The following is an 18,157-nucleotide window of genomic DNA, read 5'->3' as shown; positions in this document are numbered from 1 at the left end:
CATATAGTGAGCACTTACTGCGTACAGATTTGTATTTGAGAACTCAATATTGTACACACTTGAGTCATCTTGAATGTGAATAATACAAGCTTCTAACTTTGGCCTATTTCTCTAATGGGTGTGTGCGCTATTAAGAAAAAATACTGGCCAGCACTAAAAGTTATAGCCTAAAATATTTAGTGTGCATTTCCAGTTCGTTTGGAAACTAGTTGGCATTTTTAAATTTTTCTCAGCACTAATACAGTGGTATGACATTTTCTTCATTGCTGGGTTACTTAGTTATAATTCTTTTTTTTTTTTTTTTTTTTTTTTTTCTTTTTTGAAACGGAGTCTCGCTCTGTCCCCCAGGCTGGAGTGCAGGGGCGCGATCTCAGCTCACTGCAAGCTCCGCCTCCCGGGTTCCCGCCATTCTCCTGCCTCAGCCTCCCCAGTAGCTGGGACTACAGGCGCCCGCCACCTCGCCCGGCTAATTTTTTGGTATTTTTTTTAGTAGAGACGGGTTTTCACCGTGTTAGCCAGGATGGTCTCGATCTCCTGACCTCGTGATCCACCCGTCTCAGCCTCCCACAGTGCTGGGATTACAGGCTTGAGCCACCGCGCCCGGCCTAGTTGTAATTCTTTAGGAGTCTGAATTTGACTGATCCCTACAGCTGTTAACACAGATTTCCCTGGTTTATTTCACTTTATGGTATTGCGTCATATTCTCAAATTGGAATATTACAGTATTTCATCCTTGGGATTCAATAGTTTTGGTTTGCTGAGAAATCAGTTACAGATTAAGAAGTGATTTCTTTGAAACATTAAATAATGATAGATGGCTTGTTTACTGGGAAAAGAGAATGAATGTTATCAGTGAATTGGGATAAAGTCATTATTTTGGAAAGGCAAAGAATACAAGTAGTTTATGTAACAGAATATGGTTTCCTTATTTGTTTTGTATGTGGGGCTCATTATCTTTAACCTTCGTTGATCATTGTGGAGTCAGAAATGAGGGAAAGCCTCACCTTGTGGCTTTCCCACCTTCGTTTTTCCTTTCTAAATTAGAAATAGGCCGGGCGCGGTGGCTCGTGCCTGTAATCCCAGCACTTTGGGAGGCCGAGGCGGGCGGATCACGAGGTCAGGCGATCGAGACCATCCTGGCTAACACGGTGAAACCCCGTCTCTACTAAAAATACAAAAAAACTAGCCGGGCGAGGTGGCGGGCGCCTGTAGTCCCAGCTACTCGGGAGGCTGAGGCAGGAGAATGGCATGAACCCGGGAGGCGGAGCTTGCAGTGAGCTGAGATCCGGCCACTGCACTCCAGCTCAGGCGACAGAGCGGGACTCCGTCTCAAAAAAAAAAAAAAAAAAAAAAAAAAGAAAAGAAAGAAAAAGAAATAAGCTGACCTCTCAGGATTGTTAATGAGACTTAAATGAGAATACACATAAGGAGATGTATTCTGTCTATTGCTGTCTCGTTTACTTTGCTATATGAAGCCAGTTGAGGAAGCTACAGGTATAAGTGGCAACGAGAGCTTCATCTAATCTTACGGATTTAGAGAATGGAGATAGAGAAGATAATTTGGAAATCCAGTTGATGGAATTTGTGAGTGAACTGCCTGTGGTGGAAGGCAAGATGAGGGAGGAGGTCAGTAGTACTAGTGCTGTAGACAGTAGAGATTCTGCATGACTTTAGGAAACATGCCTGTACAGAAGTTGGTGAGAGAAGGAATATTAAGAATTAAATAGCTACAGTGGAGCTCCTCTTTAAAGTAAAACTAGTCTCCCGTTTCTTAATTAAGCGATTTGACGTAGGGACATTGACTAGACAGTAAACTAGTAAATTAACTCTGAAACACAACACCTTTGCAGCTTGTACAATTTAAGTTCATACATAGCAAAGTACCAAGTAAATACATAACATGAATGACTCAAAACTGAAAATCATGTCCACTTTCTAGGGGCCTTGTTCTTGTCTTCTGCATTGCCATCCCAACTCACTCTCTCAAGGCTTTCCCTCCTATACTAGTGTTGCCATAAGTTACTGATGATGCATACATTATTCAGTGCTTGGTGATCTGTCCAGTCTCAATTCCAAACCTTTCCTTTGCCTGTGCTGAATAGAGGCAAACATCGTTAGATGTTTGTAGAAGCATTAATCAGCCTGTAGTATTTCCCAAGGCAAAGCAGCTTGCAGTTAGATCTTGCACCATCGAGCCCTGTGCTTCTGTGCTGTTTATTTCCGTTTCAGAGCCTCATGGCCTCCCGTGAGGCTTGAGTGAGCAGATACTAGCTGGTGGGCCTGCTCTTTTGGTCCTAGCAATGCAGGAAGGCAACATGACAGCTTAATGGCTCAGATACACTTTGGCAGAAAGCCATTCTTTAAGCTTTGAATTGTGGTTAAGACTGCTTCTTCAGAGTGGTTTTCATTTTTACCACAAATGTAGGTTTGATCATTATAATGTAAGTTACAATTGAAAAGAAGAAATATAAGTTACAATTCAAAAGAAGAAATGTATTGTTTCGTATTAATACTCAAGCAAGAAAGGCATTTCCTTTTTCATGTAGTGGTGTTACATAAAATGTTTTGGAAATCTCTTCTCCCCTATTCTGAACATAGGAATTTTGATTCCCATCATTTTATTTTAGTTTATTGTGTTATTTTTAAACTCGTATGTAGAATATCTACAATGTCCTATTTTATATGTGTTTAAGAGTGGCAATCGCCATATTCAATTTTTTCCTTAGGGGCAGGCTTCTTTGAAATAGCTTAACCCATTATAAACCTGACTCATGGTCTTGTCTTTGTGCATTAGACCTTATTTCGAAGGGCTCCATAAATGCTCTGGTCTGTGTTATTAAAAAGGAAAGATGCACTGCTGAATTCAAGTACATCAAAGTACCAAACTGTGTGTCAAAGGCTTGGCTGCTAAGAAATTGGCCAAACATGGTTTGATGGAGGCTGAGCTTGTACTATGTCTGTGTAATTTCTACCAACAGAAAAAAGAACACAAAACCTCTTCGTTAACTGGAACTATATGTAGATTCATGTTCTTTTTCAATTTAGAAAAAAAGGTTCCTTGCAGAATTCTGATTGATAGTGTAAGCCGTACATTCAGAAGACTGTCACAGTCCCTACTGCAATTGTAACATAGTGCTCTCGTGCAGGAAAAATGCAAGATAAATTGTTTCAGAATCAGATTTATGACATATATGTGCACACACAAGTGTCTTTGTGTGTATATATGTAGTCAAACTGTGACACCCGTAACAGATGTCTTTAGATTTCCTGAATGTTGTGTTTACAGCTTTATTTTACTTTTTATTTTTTTTTTGAGACGGAATCGTGCTCTGTCGCCCAGGCTGGAGTGCAGTGGCACGATCTCGGCTCACTGCAGCCTCTGCCTCCTGGGTTCAAGCGTTTCTCTTGCCTCAGCGTACTGAGTAGCTGGGATTACAGGTGGCCGCCACTACATCCAGCTAATTTTTTGTATTTTTAGTAGAGATGGAGTTTCATCATGTTGGCCAGGCTGGTCTCGAACTCCTGACCTCAGGTGATCCACTCGCCTCAGCCTTCCAGAGTGTTAGGATTACGTGCGTGAGCCACTGCGCTCCGCCATGTTTACAGCTTTAGAAAACATTTTCTTACTTCTAGTAATCAATGAAAAATTTACTCTGTACCCTTGTAAAATTTAGTCAGTAACTGAAGGTTTGGGAAGGTAATGAGTTTCCTTTCAGATTTTTTGTTGCCCTCCTCACTCACACCAAATCAGTGCTATATCATAGAAGGTTTTAGGTCAGTTAATGCACTTTACATTTCTGTCATAAAAATTCATATTCTGTCACCCCTTTTTTTTTTTTTTTCCTAGATGGAGTCTCACTGTGTCACCCAGGCTGGAGTGCAATGGCACGATCTCCGCTCACTGCAACCTCCGTCCCCCAGGGTTCAAGCAGTTCTCCTGTCTCAGCCTCCCGAGTAGCTGGGACTACAGGCATGCACCACCATGCCCAGTTAGTTTTTGTATTTTTAGTAGAGACAGGGTTTCACCATGTTGGCCAGGATGGTGTCAATCTCTTGACCTCGTGATCCACCTGTCTCCCAAAGTGCTGGGATTACAGGCGTGAGCCAATACACCCAGCCCCTGTCACCCTTTCACATTGTAGTGTCCATAATTGAAATGCTGTCCTAATGCAGAGTACGTGGAAAATCATGAACGTTATAATCTAGTTAACATTTTTGAACAGAATTTACCAGTATATGAACTTGTGCAAGGTAGTTTCTAAGCTGGTTTCCTCATCTGTATGATGAGGATAATAATACCTACCTGGTAAGATTGATGTGGGGGCTGGGCGCGGTGGCTCATGCATGTAATCCCAGCACTTTGGGAAGCTGAGGCAGGGGGATCACTGGAGCTCAGGAGTTCGAGACCAGCCTGGGCAACGTGGTGAAACCCTGTTTCTACAAAAAAATACAAAAATTAACTGGGTATGGTGGCTCACACCTGTGGTCCCAGCTACTGGGGAGTAGGATCACTTCAGCCTGTAGGGGTTGCAGTGAGCCAAGATTACGTCACTGCACTCCCGCCCTGTCTAAAAAAAAAAAAAAAAAAAAGAATAATGTGGGTATGATGTGAGATATGCATACAAAGTATGTAACATAGTGCCTGCCCTCCAGTAGCTGCTATTGTAATGTACTTCATACGGATAGGGACCGTGTTTCTTATTTGCTGCTATCTGTTCCGAGTATCTAGTGTGGTACCTAACACCTAATGGGTGTTGAATAGTGAAAGGGAAAAGGAACCAGAATCTAGGAGAACAATTAATTATTACCATTCTCCCTCATTCCTCTTCATCTCAGTTTTAGGTGAAATAGGCAAAAGAATTTCACTACTTTAACAATTTGAAGTGAGGGTGAGAAATAAGAGAGAAATAAGAGAGAAAGTGCAAGGAAGAAAACTGTGTGACATCTTGTATGTACAAGCCAGTTTTCCATAATCACATTGTGGATTTTCCATGGAAGACGTTCAGTCCCCAGCAGTCTTTGTTGGGATGCACACAAAGCGCGCATGAAGCCCATCATGTAGCAAGTCAGGGGAAAGGGATGCTGCGTGCTGTCTGGCTGCCCTTCCTAGGGAGGTGTGGATTCTAGAACAAACTTCACTATGCTTCTCTCTCCTTTTGTATCCTTACCTTGATGGTAATAGGAACAATTTATATTCATACATATACTCCTTAGGTTCCTTTTTATTTCCTTTTTATTTCTAGTTTTGACACCTACGTGTCTGTTTTTTCTGTTACTGGGCAGCTGGAGCTACCTGACCTGGCACTAACATAGGACCCCTCACAGCTGAGCTTAGTTATCCCTCTCTAAGCCATAGTTTAAGGACAAACTAAATATATTTTTTTGTGGTAAAATATACATAATGTAAAATTAACCATTTTAGCCAATTTTAAGTCTGCAGTCCAGTGGCATTAAGTACATTGATGTTATTGTGAATGCACTTAACCATCACCAGCATCCATCTCCAGAACTTTTCATCCTCTCAAATTGAAACTCTGTACTCATTTAACACTCTCCATTCTCCCTTCTCCCCCAGGTCCCTGATAGCCACCAATTTTTCTGTCTCCATGAATTTGACTACTAGGTACCTCATATAAGTGGAATCATATAATATGTGTCCTTTTGTGTTTGGCTTATTTCGCTTAGCATGTCTTCAAGGTTTATTCATGTTGTGTTGTAACATATATCAGAATTTCTTTCCTTTTCAGGCTGAATCATATCCCATCATACGTATGTATGTACCACATTTTTGTTATCCATTTGTTCATTGTCAGTGTACATTTGAGTTGTTTTCCACCTTTTGGCTGTTGTGAATAATGGTACTATGAATATTAGTGTACAACTGTCTTTTAATTCTAGCTTTCATTTTTTTCTGAGTATATGCTCACAAGTGGAACTGATAGATCATATGGTAATTCTGTGTTTGTTATTTTGAGGAACCATACTGTTTTCCATAGTGGCTGTACCATTTTGCATTCTCACTAGCTATGCATGAAAGTTTCCAGTTTTCCCCATATCTTTGCCAACCCTTGTTACTTTATTGTTATTGTTTTTTTGTTTTAAATCAGAGCCATCCTAATGGGTATGAAGTGGTATCTCACGGTTTTGATTTGCATTTCCCTAATTAGGAAGGTTGAGTATCTTTTCATGTACTTATTGGCTACTTGTGTATCTTCCTTAGAGAAATGTCTGTTCCTTTGCTCATTTATAAACCAAGTTTCTTTGTTGTTGAGCTGTAGGAGTTCTTTATAAAATCCTGTATCGATATTTGATTATATGTATTTTTAAGGCAATATAAATATATACTTGTTTTGAAGGGACCATTTCAGTTTCACAGTATTCATTAGATTAGATACCATTCAGTAATCCAGCCTTGAAAGAGTAGTAGTGGACTTACTTAGTGCTGGACACTATTATAGTGCTTTACATATATGAACCTTTTTGATTAGAAGTACATTTATCTGTGTTTTCCATTGAAATAACTGAGGCACACAGAGTTTGAGTAAATTTCTTGCTCTAGGTCACACTACTAGTTTGCAATAAAGCCAGGATTTCAGTTTAAGCAACCTAGTTCCTGAGTCCATGCACTTAGCCTGTATGAGAAACTGTGTGTGTGCTCTCATCAAGTGACACTTTTCAGGTCTTGAACATTGCTTTCCCTCTGTCAAAGATTTATCTTACTTTTTCCAGTGGCCAAACTAGAAGGCAGACAAAATTATCAGGGAACTGTGACTGAAATTCATAAAGGCATGTGTGCCATTTTAAAGGTGGTTCATAAGATGAAGTGAGGCATCTGAAGGAGTTATTAGTAACAACTGAATAAACACTTGGAACCTCTTTAAAGTTTCATTGTATTTCTCTTTGTGGCAAACCCTTAGGTTTGATGTGATTCTTTGAGTCAGGCATGTATTTTCTAAAATGGTTTCCCTAGTGAAATTTGCTTACTGAGACTTTTTTTTTTTTCTGTAAATTCTTTACTTATTTGCCTTTCTCTGTTTTTATTTTAAGCCGCTTATATTCTAGAGTTGGTGCTTGAGTGGCTATCAGTTGATGTGTAGAGAATGCAATTTTATCTTGTATCTTGTAGTTTAAGCCAAACTTAATTGGTAAGACAAAACAAAACTTCTTTGTCAAATTATATAATGCATTTTAAAGCAAAATGCAATTTTTGCCGCTGCCCAGTATCACTAGTAATCACGTGTAGGGTGTGTGTGTTTTATGTATACCCTGCGGAAGGGGAGATGAGAAATGTAGATCTCTTTTCTCTTTCAATATTGATGTTACTAACTGGGTGACTTTTTGTGTGAGTATATAGGCATAACTAGGAGGTACTGTGTTAACTAGCAATTTATTCCTCATTGTACACATGGATTTAAAATGTTTTTGTTACTACAAATGTTGCTTTATTGGACATCTTTGTATCCATGTTTTGGCACAGTAACAGATTATCTACCTGTATAATACATTTCCAGAATTGACATGGTTAGGTCAAAGGAATGCACATCTTGAATTATAATACACATTGGCAAAATGTTAAAAGGGTGCACAAATTTAAACTCCTGACAGTGTGTGCAAGTTCTTTTGTCTCCACTTGCACACTGACACTGGGTATTATCAAACTTTAAATCTGCAGCAAGAAATTCTTCAGTAATTGTCTTAATAACATAAAAATTAGGCCAGGAAGCTGGCCAGAATCTCTCACATGTCACCTCTGATGAATGTTTTTTGGATAGGCTTGTCACTACTAGGTTCTGTAGCAAGCAGAGATAGGCCAGCATCTTGATTAAGAGATGAGTGCTTCTCTAGGTGTCACTTCTTTGTTCTGATATTTCAGCTTGCAGAAAAGTTGCACAAATATTAGAAGGAAGTTCCCCCAGATACCTCAGTGGTAACATTTTACCACATTTACCTTATCCGTGTGTGTATCTGTACATACACATATGCATACACATACCCACATGCATGCAAACTGTTTTCCCCGCTTAAACCATTTGAAGGTAAGTAGACGTTATACCCCATTCTTCTTAAATACCACAGTGTGTGGTTCTAAAAGTAAGGATGTTCTCTTCCATAACCACTGTACAATTATCAAAATCTGGAAATTAAAATTGCTAAAATCCTATTATGTAATTTACAGATTTTGTACAGATTTTGCCAGTTGTCAGTGTAATGTCTTTTTTTTTTTTTTGAGATGGAGTCTTGCTCTGTTGCCCAGGCTGGAGTGCAGTGGTGTGATCTCCACTCACTGCAAGCTCCGCCTCCCGGGTTCACGCCATTCTCCTGCCTCAGCCACCCATATAGCTGGGACTACAGGCGCCCGCCACCTTGCCCGGCTAAGTTTTTGTATTTTTAGTAGAGACGGGGTTTCACCGTGTTAGCCAGGATGGTCTTGATCTCCTAACCTCGTGATCCACCCGTCTCGGCCTCCCAAAGTGCTGGGATTACAGGCGTGAGCCACCGCGCCCGGCCAGTGTAATGTCTTTTATAGCAAAAGTAAATTCTGGACTGTAGGTCCCTTTCAGTTGCTGTGTGTCCTTAGTCTCCTTTAATCTGGGCCTCAGTTTTTTGTTTCATTTTGTCAGCTGTTCCACAATTGGGATTTGTTCCTCAATTTGGCTTTGTTCCTTACATTTAGATTCTGGTTCTGTGGTTTTGGCAGTAATAGAGTATCAGAGAAGTGACGGTGTCTTCTTAATGTACCGTATCAGGAGGCATTTGATGTCAGTTTGTCTCATTCAGTCTTGATATATGAAATGTGGAGTAGTTTGCCCAGAGTCTGATTGCCCCCTCTTTTTTTGAGGCCATAGATTTAAAAAATTTCTTTTTGAGGCCACACTTTTTCATTTAAGGCCTTCATATAAGATATTTAATGGAGACCCGTATTCGCACAGCTTAGTTATGGTGTCTGGATAGTGGGGCTTATGGCTGCTAGAGATTTAACCCAGGGGAATCCGTCTCCAGGTATGGATATTTGGAAAGACATGAACCAAACCTGGAAACAATATTGGAGGAACCTAAAAATCCAGATGCTCAGGGTGGCTGCAGTTGATACTGTCAATTACCCTCATTTAGGTCTTTTCATTCTTCCTGTTTCTTTACGTAAACTGCTGGCAGAATGTTATAAAGAGAAGTTCATTGGTGTTTGTTTTATTTTAATTGAAAAAGGTAGAATTAAAGGACTTTTAAAGATTAAGTAAAAGAGACTGAGTGCGGTGGCTCAGGCCTGTAATCCCAGCACTTTGGGAGGCCGAGGCAGGTGGATCACTTGAGGTCAGGAGTTCAAGACCAGCCTGGCCAACATGGTGAAACCTTATCTCTACAAAAATACAAAAATTAGCTGGGCATAATGGTGGGTGCCTGTAATCCCAGGTACTCAGGAGTCTCAGGTGGGAGAATTGCTTGAACCCAGGAGGTGGACATTGCAGTGAGCCAAGATCGTGCCATTGCACTCCAGCCTGGGCAACAGAGCAAGACTCTCCATCTCAATAAAATAAATAAATAAAATAAAATAAGAAAATGGTGCTTTTCAGATGTTTCTATACAGCAAACTTAATGAGAAGAAAGTACATTTCTTCACCTGAAGTGGCCAGCTGCATGGCCTGTCTTTGAAATCTACCCCATAGGATGTGGGGTTTTTTTGTTTTGTTTTGTTTTTTCTGCAACCAGGTCTCATTCTGTTGCCCAGGCTGGAGTACAGTGGTGGGATCATAGTTCACTGCAGCCTGGTATTCCTGGGCTCAAGCAATCCTCCCACCTCAGCCTCGTAAGTAGCTGGGACCACAGGCATGCAACACTGTATTAGTTTGTTCTCACACTGCTATAAAGAACTGCTTGAGACTGGATAATGTGTAAAGAAAAGAGGCTTAATTGCCTCAGTTCTGCATGGCTGAGGAGGCCTCAGGAAACTTACAAGCATGGCAGAAGGCAAAGGAGAGATAGGTACCTTCTTCACAAAGCGACAGGAAGAAGAGCATGTGTGGAGGAGGAACAGTCAAACACATAAAATCATCAGATCTCATGAGAACCCACTCACTATCATGAGAACAGCTTGGGGGAAACTACCCCCATGATCACTTGCTACCAGGTTCCTCCCTCGAAACATGGGGATTATGGGAATTAAAATTCAAGATGAGATTTGGGTAAGGACACAGAGCCAAACCATATCAACCACCACACCTGCGTGATTTTTAATATTTTTGTAGAGATGGGGTCTTTATTGCCCAAGGCTGTTCTTGAACTCTTGACTTCAAGTGATACTCCTGACTTGGCTTCCCAAAGTGCTGAGATTATGGGTGTGAGCCACAGTGCCTAAGAGAGAAACATCCATAGGATGTTTCTTCATAAAAATGTTTAGTAGATGAGATTGTCCAGGAGAACACATCTTGCTTTGATCACCGTTGTTACTGTGGCCGAGGACAACTGGTTATAGCTAGCCAGGTTTTGAGCAGCATTGCCATTAAATGTGGTTTTTAAGATAAGAGCAGTTTCAAAACTAGAAATTGAAGTAGGACAAAGGCTGACATAGTGTCTTATTCTTGTGTGACTTAAGCTACTTTCTGCACCTGTGGGTGGAGAATGAGTAAACTTTTAAAAGTAAAATTACATATTTATTTAAAAATGTATTTTCAAATATTAACCTCTTCAATCATATTCAGTAGGTACAATATTGAAGTAGTTTCTGAATGTTTTGTTTTTATAAATTATATAGATGGACACCTATAATTGCCACCCTACTCAAGGTGCTCAATACTATTTGGTGAATGAACAGATCTGGACACAAGGAGCAATAGTAGTCTTACCAATGAGCCTGTTATGTATTTTTTGTGTGTGTAAAACTAAACAGTTTCTTAGTATCATTTAACTTTTCATACTATTTGTTATCGCAGAATATAGTAGTAATGTGTATCACCTATTTGTTTTCTTCTTCTGGTTCATATTTGCCTTGGGGTTATGGATCAGGTGGCCTATTTTTCCCCCAATCAAATACTGCTTCATGGTTCAGAAATCCCAGTACTTTTGAGCTGCCTAAAATTTATGTACTGTTTACAGCAGATTGGTGTAAAGTTTGGTTTAATTACGAGTTTGGATTGCTGATGCTTTTTTAAAACTTCTCTCCAGCATATACCTCACCATGTTTCTTGTCTTAATTAATTTTAATCCCATTATTTTATCTCATTTTGTGTGTTACAGAGATTTGTGAAATAGAGAAAAATAAATAACTTCTAGTTTCACAACCCAAGGGCAAGTAGGGTGTCCCTGTGAGCTTGTTTTTTAAGCCAGCTATGTTTTTCAAATCAAAGTTCCAGTACTGTTACTAGACAGCATTCTAGATAGATTTTTGCTTTTTTTTTTTTTTTTGTAGCAGTGTAATTACTATATTTTTCTGTATTCAAAAAAGCTTTTTCTTTTTCTTTTTTCCTTTTCTTTGTGATATTTGAGTTGGCTTTCTTAGGTGAAGCATCTGTTAGCCAGAAAAGGTGTTAAGATGGTGTAGTTTTGATAACTTTTATCACATTTGTCCTCAATACATTTGTGGTCATATTCACCTATCTATTGAGGAAGTATGTAGAAGCAAATGTATGTGGATTGGGAGAAAACAATACCTCCTCCGTGAACAAAACAGAAGTATATATATATTATTGTGTATGCAGGGTTTTTACTTACTTCAAAATTTGAATGGATTGGAGGATATGTGGGAACCTCAATACTGTTTACAGGTAGGAAGCATTATGTTTAATGATAGATTGCAACTTAAAAAAAAAAAGTCTCATACTTCCAGGTGTATGAAATCAGATTAACCTACAGCAACTGGCATTTTCCCCAGAAGTTCTTCCTTTGAATATAAAATCATTGTTTTCTTAGAGGAGGAAAGCTACTGAAATTAAAGTAAAATGAATTTCCTAATTTTAAATTTTACTTATGACATATATATGGTGAAGAATGTAAATTTTCTTGAGCCATAGTGTTATATGAGCCTTACTGGGTGGTGACGGTAAGCAAATGTTTTCTTTGTTGCCACTATCAGTCTGAGGGAAAAGTATACAGAACATAAAGCAAGAAGGAAAGGGCATGCTACAAATCAACTATATCCTGGCTCATTTTTGCTTTGTTTTTTGTTGTTGTTGTTAAAGCCCAGAATCATAACTTTTTTCCTTTAAATGTGTGCCAGGATTATTACATTTAATTAAAACTAGATTTTACGTAGTATGCAGAAAATTTGAGAATCCTACTCATGCAAATGAGATATTGACAATCTATACTTAGCAAAAAGATAAACTGGGTAGTAGCAATGATTCTTTGTTACAATGAGTAATTAACTCATTATTTGGTGAAGTTAAAAGGGCCTCTAGATGCGTAAGGATTGATTTTTTCCCCATTGTTAAATACACCATATGCCTATTATCAAAAATGTTTTACATAATAATTGTCTAAATATGGTTGGTCCAACTTATTTCTGGTTTGATTCTCGACACAGATCATGTCAGTAGGCACCTTATTTTTAAAACAGAGTGCAAATAAAGATAAAAATGTGTACCTCCTTTCCCAGTGTCCCTATTGCAAGATGAGAGACAGTATAATCAGTTATTGATTTGTAATTCATTAAATTATAATCAATCCGTGAGTAGTTGATAGCTGACTGCTGTCATTCTGCTGAGAAGTGATTATTTTGGTTGCATAAAATAAATATTACATTGTGAATTTTGTTTAATCAAATTAGTAGTGGAAGTGGACTTTGGTAAGTGCAGGATGTATGTAGTACCTTAGTATAACTTGACAGTTTTTAATGTGTATCCCTATGGAGATTTATTAAATAATTAGAATTTAGTTTGATTGTGAACTCAGAATTATGCATTGTCTTTTTTTGTTTTATTTTGTTTTGTTTGAGATAGGGTCTCAATCCTGTTGCCCAGGCTGGAGTGCAGTGGCTCAATCAAAACTCATTGCAGCCTCCATTCGCAGGCTCAGGTGATTCTCTCACTTCAGCCTCCAAGTAGCTGGGACTACAGACCCCAGCTGCTACACCCAGCTATTTTTTGTATTTCTAGAAGAGACAGGGTTTTGCTATGTTATCCAGGCTGGTCTTGAACTCCTTCACTGAAGCAATCCACCCACCTTGGCCTTCCACAGTGTTAGGATTACAGGCGTGAGCTCTTGCGCCCCGCCAGAATTATGTGTTGTCAACCTGCCTCATTCCTTTTGAGTTTTTTCAAAAAACTCATTTTCTTATTATTTCCCTACTCCAGTATATACAGTAACCATTAGCTTTAATGAGATAAATAGGAATGTGATTGCATATGCATTAGAAAGATCAGGATTGCATGCAATTAATAGAAATGTTTTATTATATACAGAAGGAGCAATTTGATCTTAGTAACATTTATGAGATTTCTAGCCTTAGGATGACTCCTAGAAGGATGTATCATTTTGTGTAAAATGCTGTCCAGACTCAACAGGCAAATATATTGAGCTCTTTTGCATATATTTTCTGTGGGGCGGGAGTGTTATTGCATAGGCAAGTTTTGTAATTGTCAACTTGATCTAATGGGCATTTCCAAAAAAGGACTTAGATATTTTAATTAATATTTACTTGTTAATCTAATACTGACAGAATTTCAGAGCATCAAGGAGCAAAATTTACAGTTGAATTTTGAGTGCGATCCATCTCTTACTAGTCATGTAATAAACCTGTGTTAGATCCTGTGTTACATACATCCAAAGAGGCACTGGCTGGTTACATATTTAGTATTTGTAGCTGGTATGATGGGTGGCAGCATCATTAAAATGCTTTATCTCATTTGTTAACTGTGTATCTCTAAAATTTTTACCATTTTAAGCCCTTAGGTAGAATTTGATCATACCTCACTTTGCCTCTCTTTATAAAGTATAACACTGCATATTCACATATGTATAAATATCTATATCTAAAGAAGTATTTTAAAGAGTATCTTAAACTGTTTGGCTTTTGTAAACTATATATAACCTATTAATGAAGTTTTATTGTAATCATATGCTACAGTGGTACATTTAATCAGTGTAAAAAATTTTTTTGTAGAAAAAGATTCAGATTTTTGCATTTAATTCCATAGCTGGAATTCGTGGGTTGATCAGTAGTTCAGTATTCTGAAATCTGTGTTCTTCAGCCACCTTGCTGGTGTTACCAGTAAAACATTGTGTTTTGTTTCTTTCTTTGTTTTTGAGATGGGGTCTTGATCTGTCACCCAGGCTAGAGTGGAGTGGTGTGATCTTGGCTCACTGCAGCCTCGACTTCCTTCACTTAAGTGATCCTCCCACCTCAGCCTCTTGAGTACTTGGGATTAGGGGCTCACGCCACCATGCTGGGCTAATTTTTGTACTTTTTGTGGAGACGGGGTTTCGCCATGTCTCAAATTCCTGAACTCAAAACAGTCCACCCATTTTGGCCTCCCAAAGTGCTAGGATTACAGACATGAGCTACCATGCCTTGCCTTATTTCTTGATTTTAAAAATTGAGTATCATGTGGGATAAAATCAAACAGAACTAATTATAAGTAACTCTTATTTCAAAAACTTGGGTTATTTGCCCATTTTTTGGTGCTATTTCAATTAAAGCCATTTTTTAATATTTCAGGTTTAATGAAAATATTAAAATATTCCAGTCACAGATACTTATTGCTTATGAATTATGAAGTCATAAACAGTATCTTAGGACAAATGAACAAAATGAACTAAATGGGATCCTATGACTTTTATCACCAAAGTTAATAATCTTGTGGAACATTACAAATACAGTAGAGAAATCTTTAAGTCAAATAAGACTTAATACCCTGTAACTGTGTTTATGAACAAGTTACTTAACTATTTTTAACTGTAGTCTTGCTTCAAAATGAAAAACAACTTCTCTTGGTCTTTTTCAAGCACTGTGCCTTTACTGTTTCTTGCAGAAGTTTACACTTCCTATTTCAGAGGAAATAACAGGTTGTCACATAGAAACCACAGTTTCTTCTTCATATACTTATTTATCTCTATTAAAATCGTATTTAGTTCCTTTAGTTATTTTGGCTTAACTGCTTATAGCTAAAAATGATAATAATTACTAGCTATTATTGAGTATTTACTGTGTTTCAGGCAGTATTCCCTCTCCTCTCTCCTCTCCTCTGCGCTCTCCTCTCTCCCCTCTCTGCTCTCCTCTCTCCCTTTTCCCCTCTCCCCTCTCCCCACTTTCCTTTCCTCCCCCTTTTCCTTTCCTCTCCTCTTTCCTCTTTTTGACAGAGTCCCACTCTGTCTCTCATGCTAGAGTGCAGTGGCGCAAAGGCGCGATCTTGACTCACTGCACTCATTGCTTCCCAGACTCAAGCGATTCTCCTGCCTCAGCCTCCCAAGTAGCTGGGTAATTTTTGTATTTTTAGTAGAGACAGGGTTTCACCATGTTGGCCAGGCTGGTCTCGAACTCCTGACCTCAGGTAATCCACCCACCTCGGCTTCCCAAAGTGCTGGGATTACAGGTGTGAGCCACTGCACCCAGCCTTTTGTGTTTTCTGTATATTAGTTAATATGTTTAGTTCCCTCAACAACTCTTTCAGGTAAGCACAGTCACTGTGTCCTTTTTACAGATGAGGAAACAGGTCTAGAAAAGTCAAGTAACTTCAGGGTTACACAGCAAGTAAATACTGAATCATGGATTTGAACCCAGCCAGTCTTACTCTATTCTTTCTCTTAACTGTCACGTTGTACTCCAGTTCTAGCCTGAATTGTGCTTTCTTGCCTTTGCTCTTGTTTTTCTCTTTGCCCTCTCCCAACCAGTTGAAATGCTTCTATGTTAGGCCACTTTAAAAATAGGCAAATTAAATAGTTAAAATCTAGGAAGTCTCATCTCTGCCTAATGCTTAATTACTTTGTGATATTGGGCTTGTTGCTTTTAACATATTTACAATGAAGCCTATGTATACCCAACAGAATTTTATTTTTATTTTTATTTATTTTTCTTTTTTTTTGAGACAGAGTCTTGCTGTGTCACCCAGGCTGGAGTGCAGTGGCGCAATCATGACTCACTGCAGCCTTGAACCCTTGGGCTCAGTCTCTTCTCCCACTTCAGCTTCCTGAGTAGCTGTGACTACAGGCATGCAGCACCACACCAGGCTAATAGAATTATTTTTTAATGATTACATAGGGTGTATAGCAAATGTATAGCATAGTGCCTGAGACATGATGAACTTTGTGAGGGTCGTTGGCTAGTTTTATACTAGCCGGTAAGTCGTCTCTAATAGATACTGTCCTCCCCATCTAATCAGTGTGTTACTTGTTCAGAGTGGGTTTGTAAGGCTGAGGGCATGTTGTTTGTGTTTAAGAATCGTGTTTAAATGTGTGTTTTGTAATTTGGGGATACAAATGCTTACCAGAGGATTTCTGTCTCATTGTTCTTCAGTGAGGTTGAAGTGTAAATCATAAAGGAGATTTTATGATGCCTGAAAAGCTTTCTGTAGAGTGTGTCATATGGCTTACTTAACTTTATTTTCTTTATTTTGTTTTTTCCAGGAAATTTGGTGAGCGGCCTCCACCTAAACGACTTACTAGGTAAGTATTATATTAGTCAGCTTTTCATACACACATTTATGAAAGTATAAATCGTATTGTTTTAGATATTATGTTAGGTACCCTTGAAGTCATTCAGATATTACTATCTAGAGCATAAACTTATTCTCATCCTTCCTTTCCCTCATCTCTCCTCCCTTCCCTCACCAAAAACGGAAATAAAAGGAATAGTTGAAGAGGGAAAATGAAACCTTTCTTAGAATTAGTCTTGAGTCTAATGTAGTGAATACAGCATGGATGGCAGTGCAGATAGCTTTCTATATCTACCTGTGGTTAGCCCATCACAATTTGTTGATTGCAGGTGAGATTTGAAAGTAAATGCTTTTAGGAAGGAGTTTTAAGGAAAACAATTTCTACCCATTTTAAGAAAACACAAGTTTTATCTATTTTTAATGAGTATAAGTAAGTTGTAGAATTTACGTTTTAGTTATGAATGTTAAAAGTATTAGTCTTGAATGATTTTTAAGATTTCCAGCAGCCAGAGTTGTAAAATAAAGAGACCTAGTTCTATAGCCATGTCCTAGAGTCAATGCAAACCTTGCCTTATTAGCCGTTTATTTTTGGAGACTTTCAAGAAAGTTGTATGTATATTTGTCTGTCCTTTTTCTTCATAAACTCAACTGAGATCACACTCTTATCATTGTTCTACACCTTTTAACGCCACTTAACAGTACATCTTCTACCTTGATATTTCCCCTTAATGGCTCCATGGTTTTTCATTGTTTTCGTACCACTTTTAATATTTCACATTGATGACCATTTAGGTTATTTCCAAATTATTGCTATTGTTTTAAAAAGCTGTTATGCTTAAAGAATGATGGGGACCTACAGAAGGATACAAAGGACAGTTCAAAGGGGAAATGTGGGACGCTTTGATTATCAAGATAATTAATGAGAGTAATGGATTAAAACCCATGTAATAAAACAACAGCCTAAAAGTCTATACGGAGATAATTAATCTCAGGGTAAATATTATTTATTTATATCAATAAAAATTATTTATAATCAGTAAACAGGGCAAAGAGGATAGCTTTTCCTTACAGATGCATGTTGCCTAATAAATGTAGAAGGAATGGTGGTGGCATTAGGAAATTAGGCTTTGACAACCTCAATAGGCAAAAATCATCAGTGGATGCTTACACTACTGGATTAATGTTTGATGACAAACACAGTATTTACAGAGTCTCAAAGTATACACTCACAACATATGTATTTAATGATAATAGGGAAAAGTAATAACATGATAGTGGAGAAACCTGTCAGACATCACCTTAATTATGTAAATTATTATCACCAGTAATGAACAGATAGGTATCATGTGCATCCCAAGAAAGACATATCATATCACTTTTGTGGTATTTTTGCCAAAAATGCATAAGCTACATCCAAGAATAAGGAAACATCAGACACAAACAAATTGAGGGACATTCTAGAAAATAAATTGTTACTTGCTTTTCCTAAATTTTAAGATTATAAAACACAAAACACTGCGAAACTCTTCTAGATTAGAGGAGACCAAAGAGACAAAGCTATATTTAAACAAATCCTG

At 38.2% G+C, this 18,157-nt stretch overlaps 1 protein-coding gene across 7 annotated transcripts in view; it reads left to right on the top strand.

Moving 5' to 3' along the window:
• Positions 1 to 18,157, top strand: part of RBPJ (recombination signal binding protein for immunoglobulin kappa J region) — a 268,269-nt gene that overhangs the window by 205,815 nt on the left and 44,297 nt on the right. For 6 of the 7 annotated variants that reach the window (XM_073012483.1, XM_008017713.3, XM_038008640.2 and 3 more), the window contains one exon: positions 16,552 to 16,590. In XM_073012483.1, coding sequence (XP_072868584.1) covers positions 16,552 to 16,590 — 39 coding nt within the window. Of the gene's footprint in view, positions 1 to 16,245; positions 16,266 to 16,551; positions 16,591 to 18,157 lie in introns of those variants that run through there. The other variant, XM_073012485.1, reaches the window with a different exon arrangement.

This window comes from Chlorocebus sabaeus, chromosome 27 (genome assembly GCF_047675955.1).
Source record: "Chlorocebus sabaeus isolate Y175 chromosome 27, mChlSab1.0.hap1, whole genome shotgun sequence".
Classification (NCBI taxonomy): Eukaryota; Metazoa; Chordata; class Mammalia; order Primates; family Cercopithecidae; genus Chlorocebus; species Chlorocebus sabaeus.
This window is presented reverse-complemented; position numbering and strand designations above follow the sequence as displayed.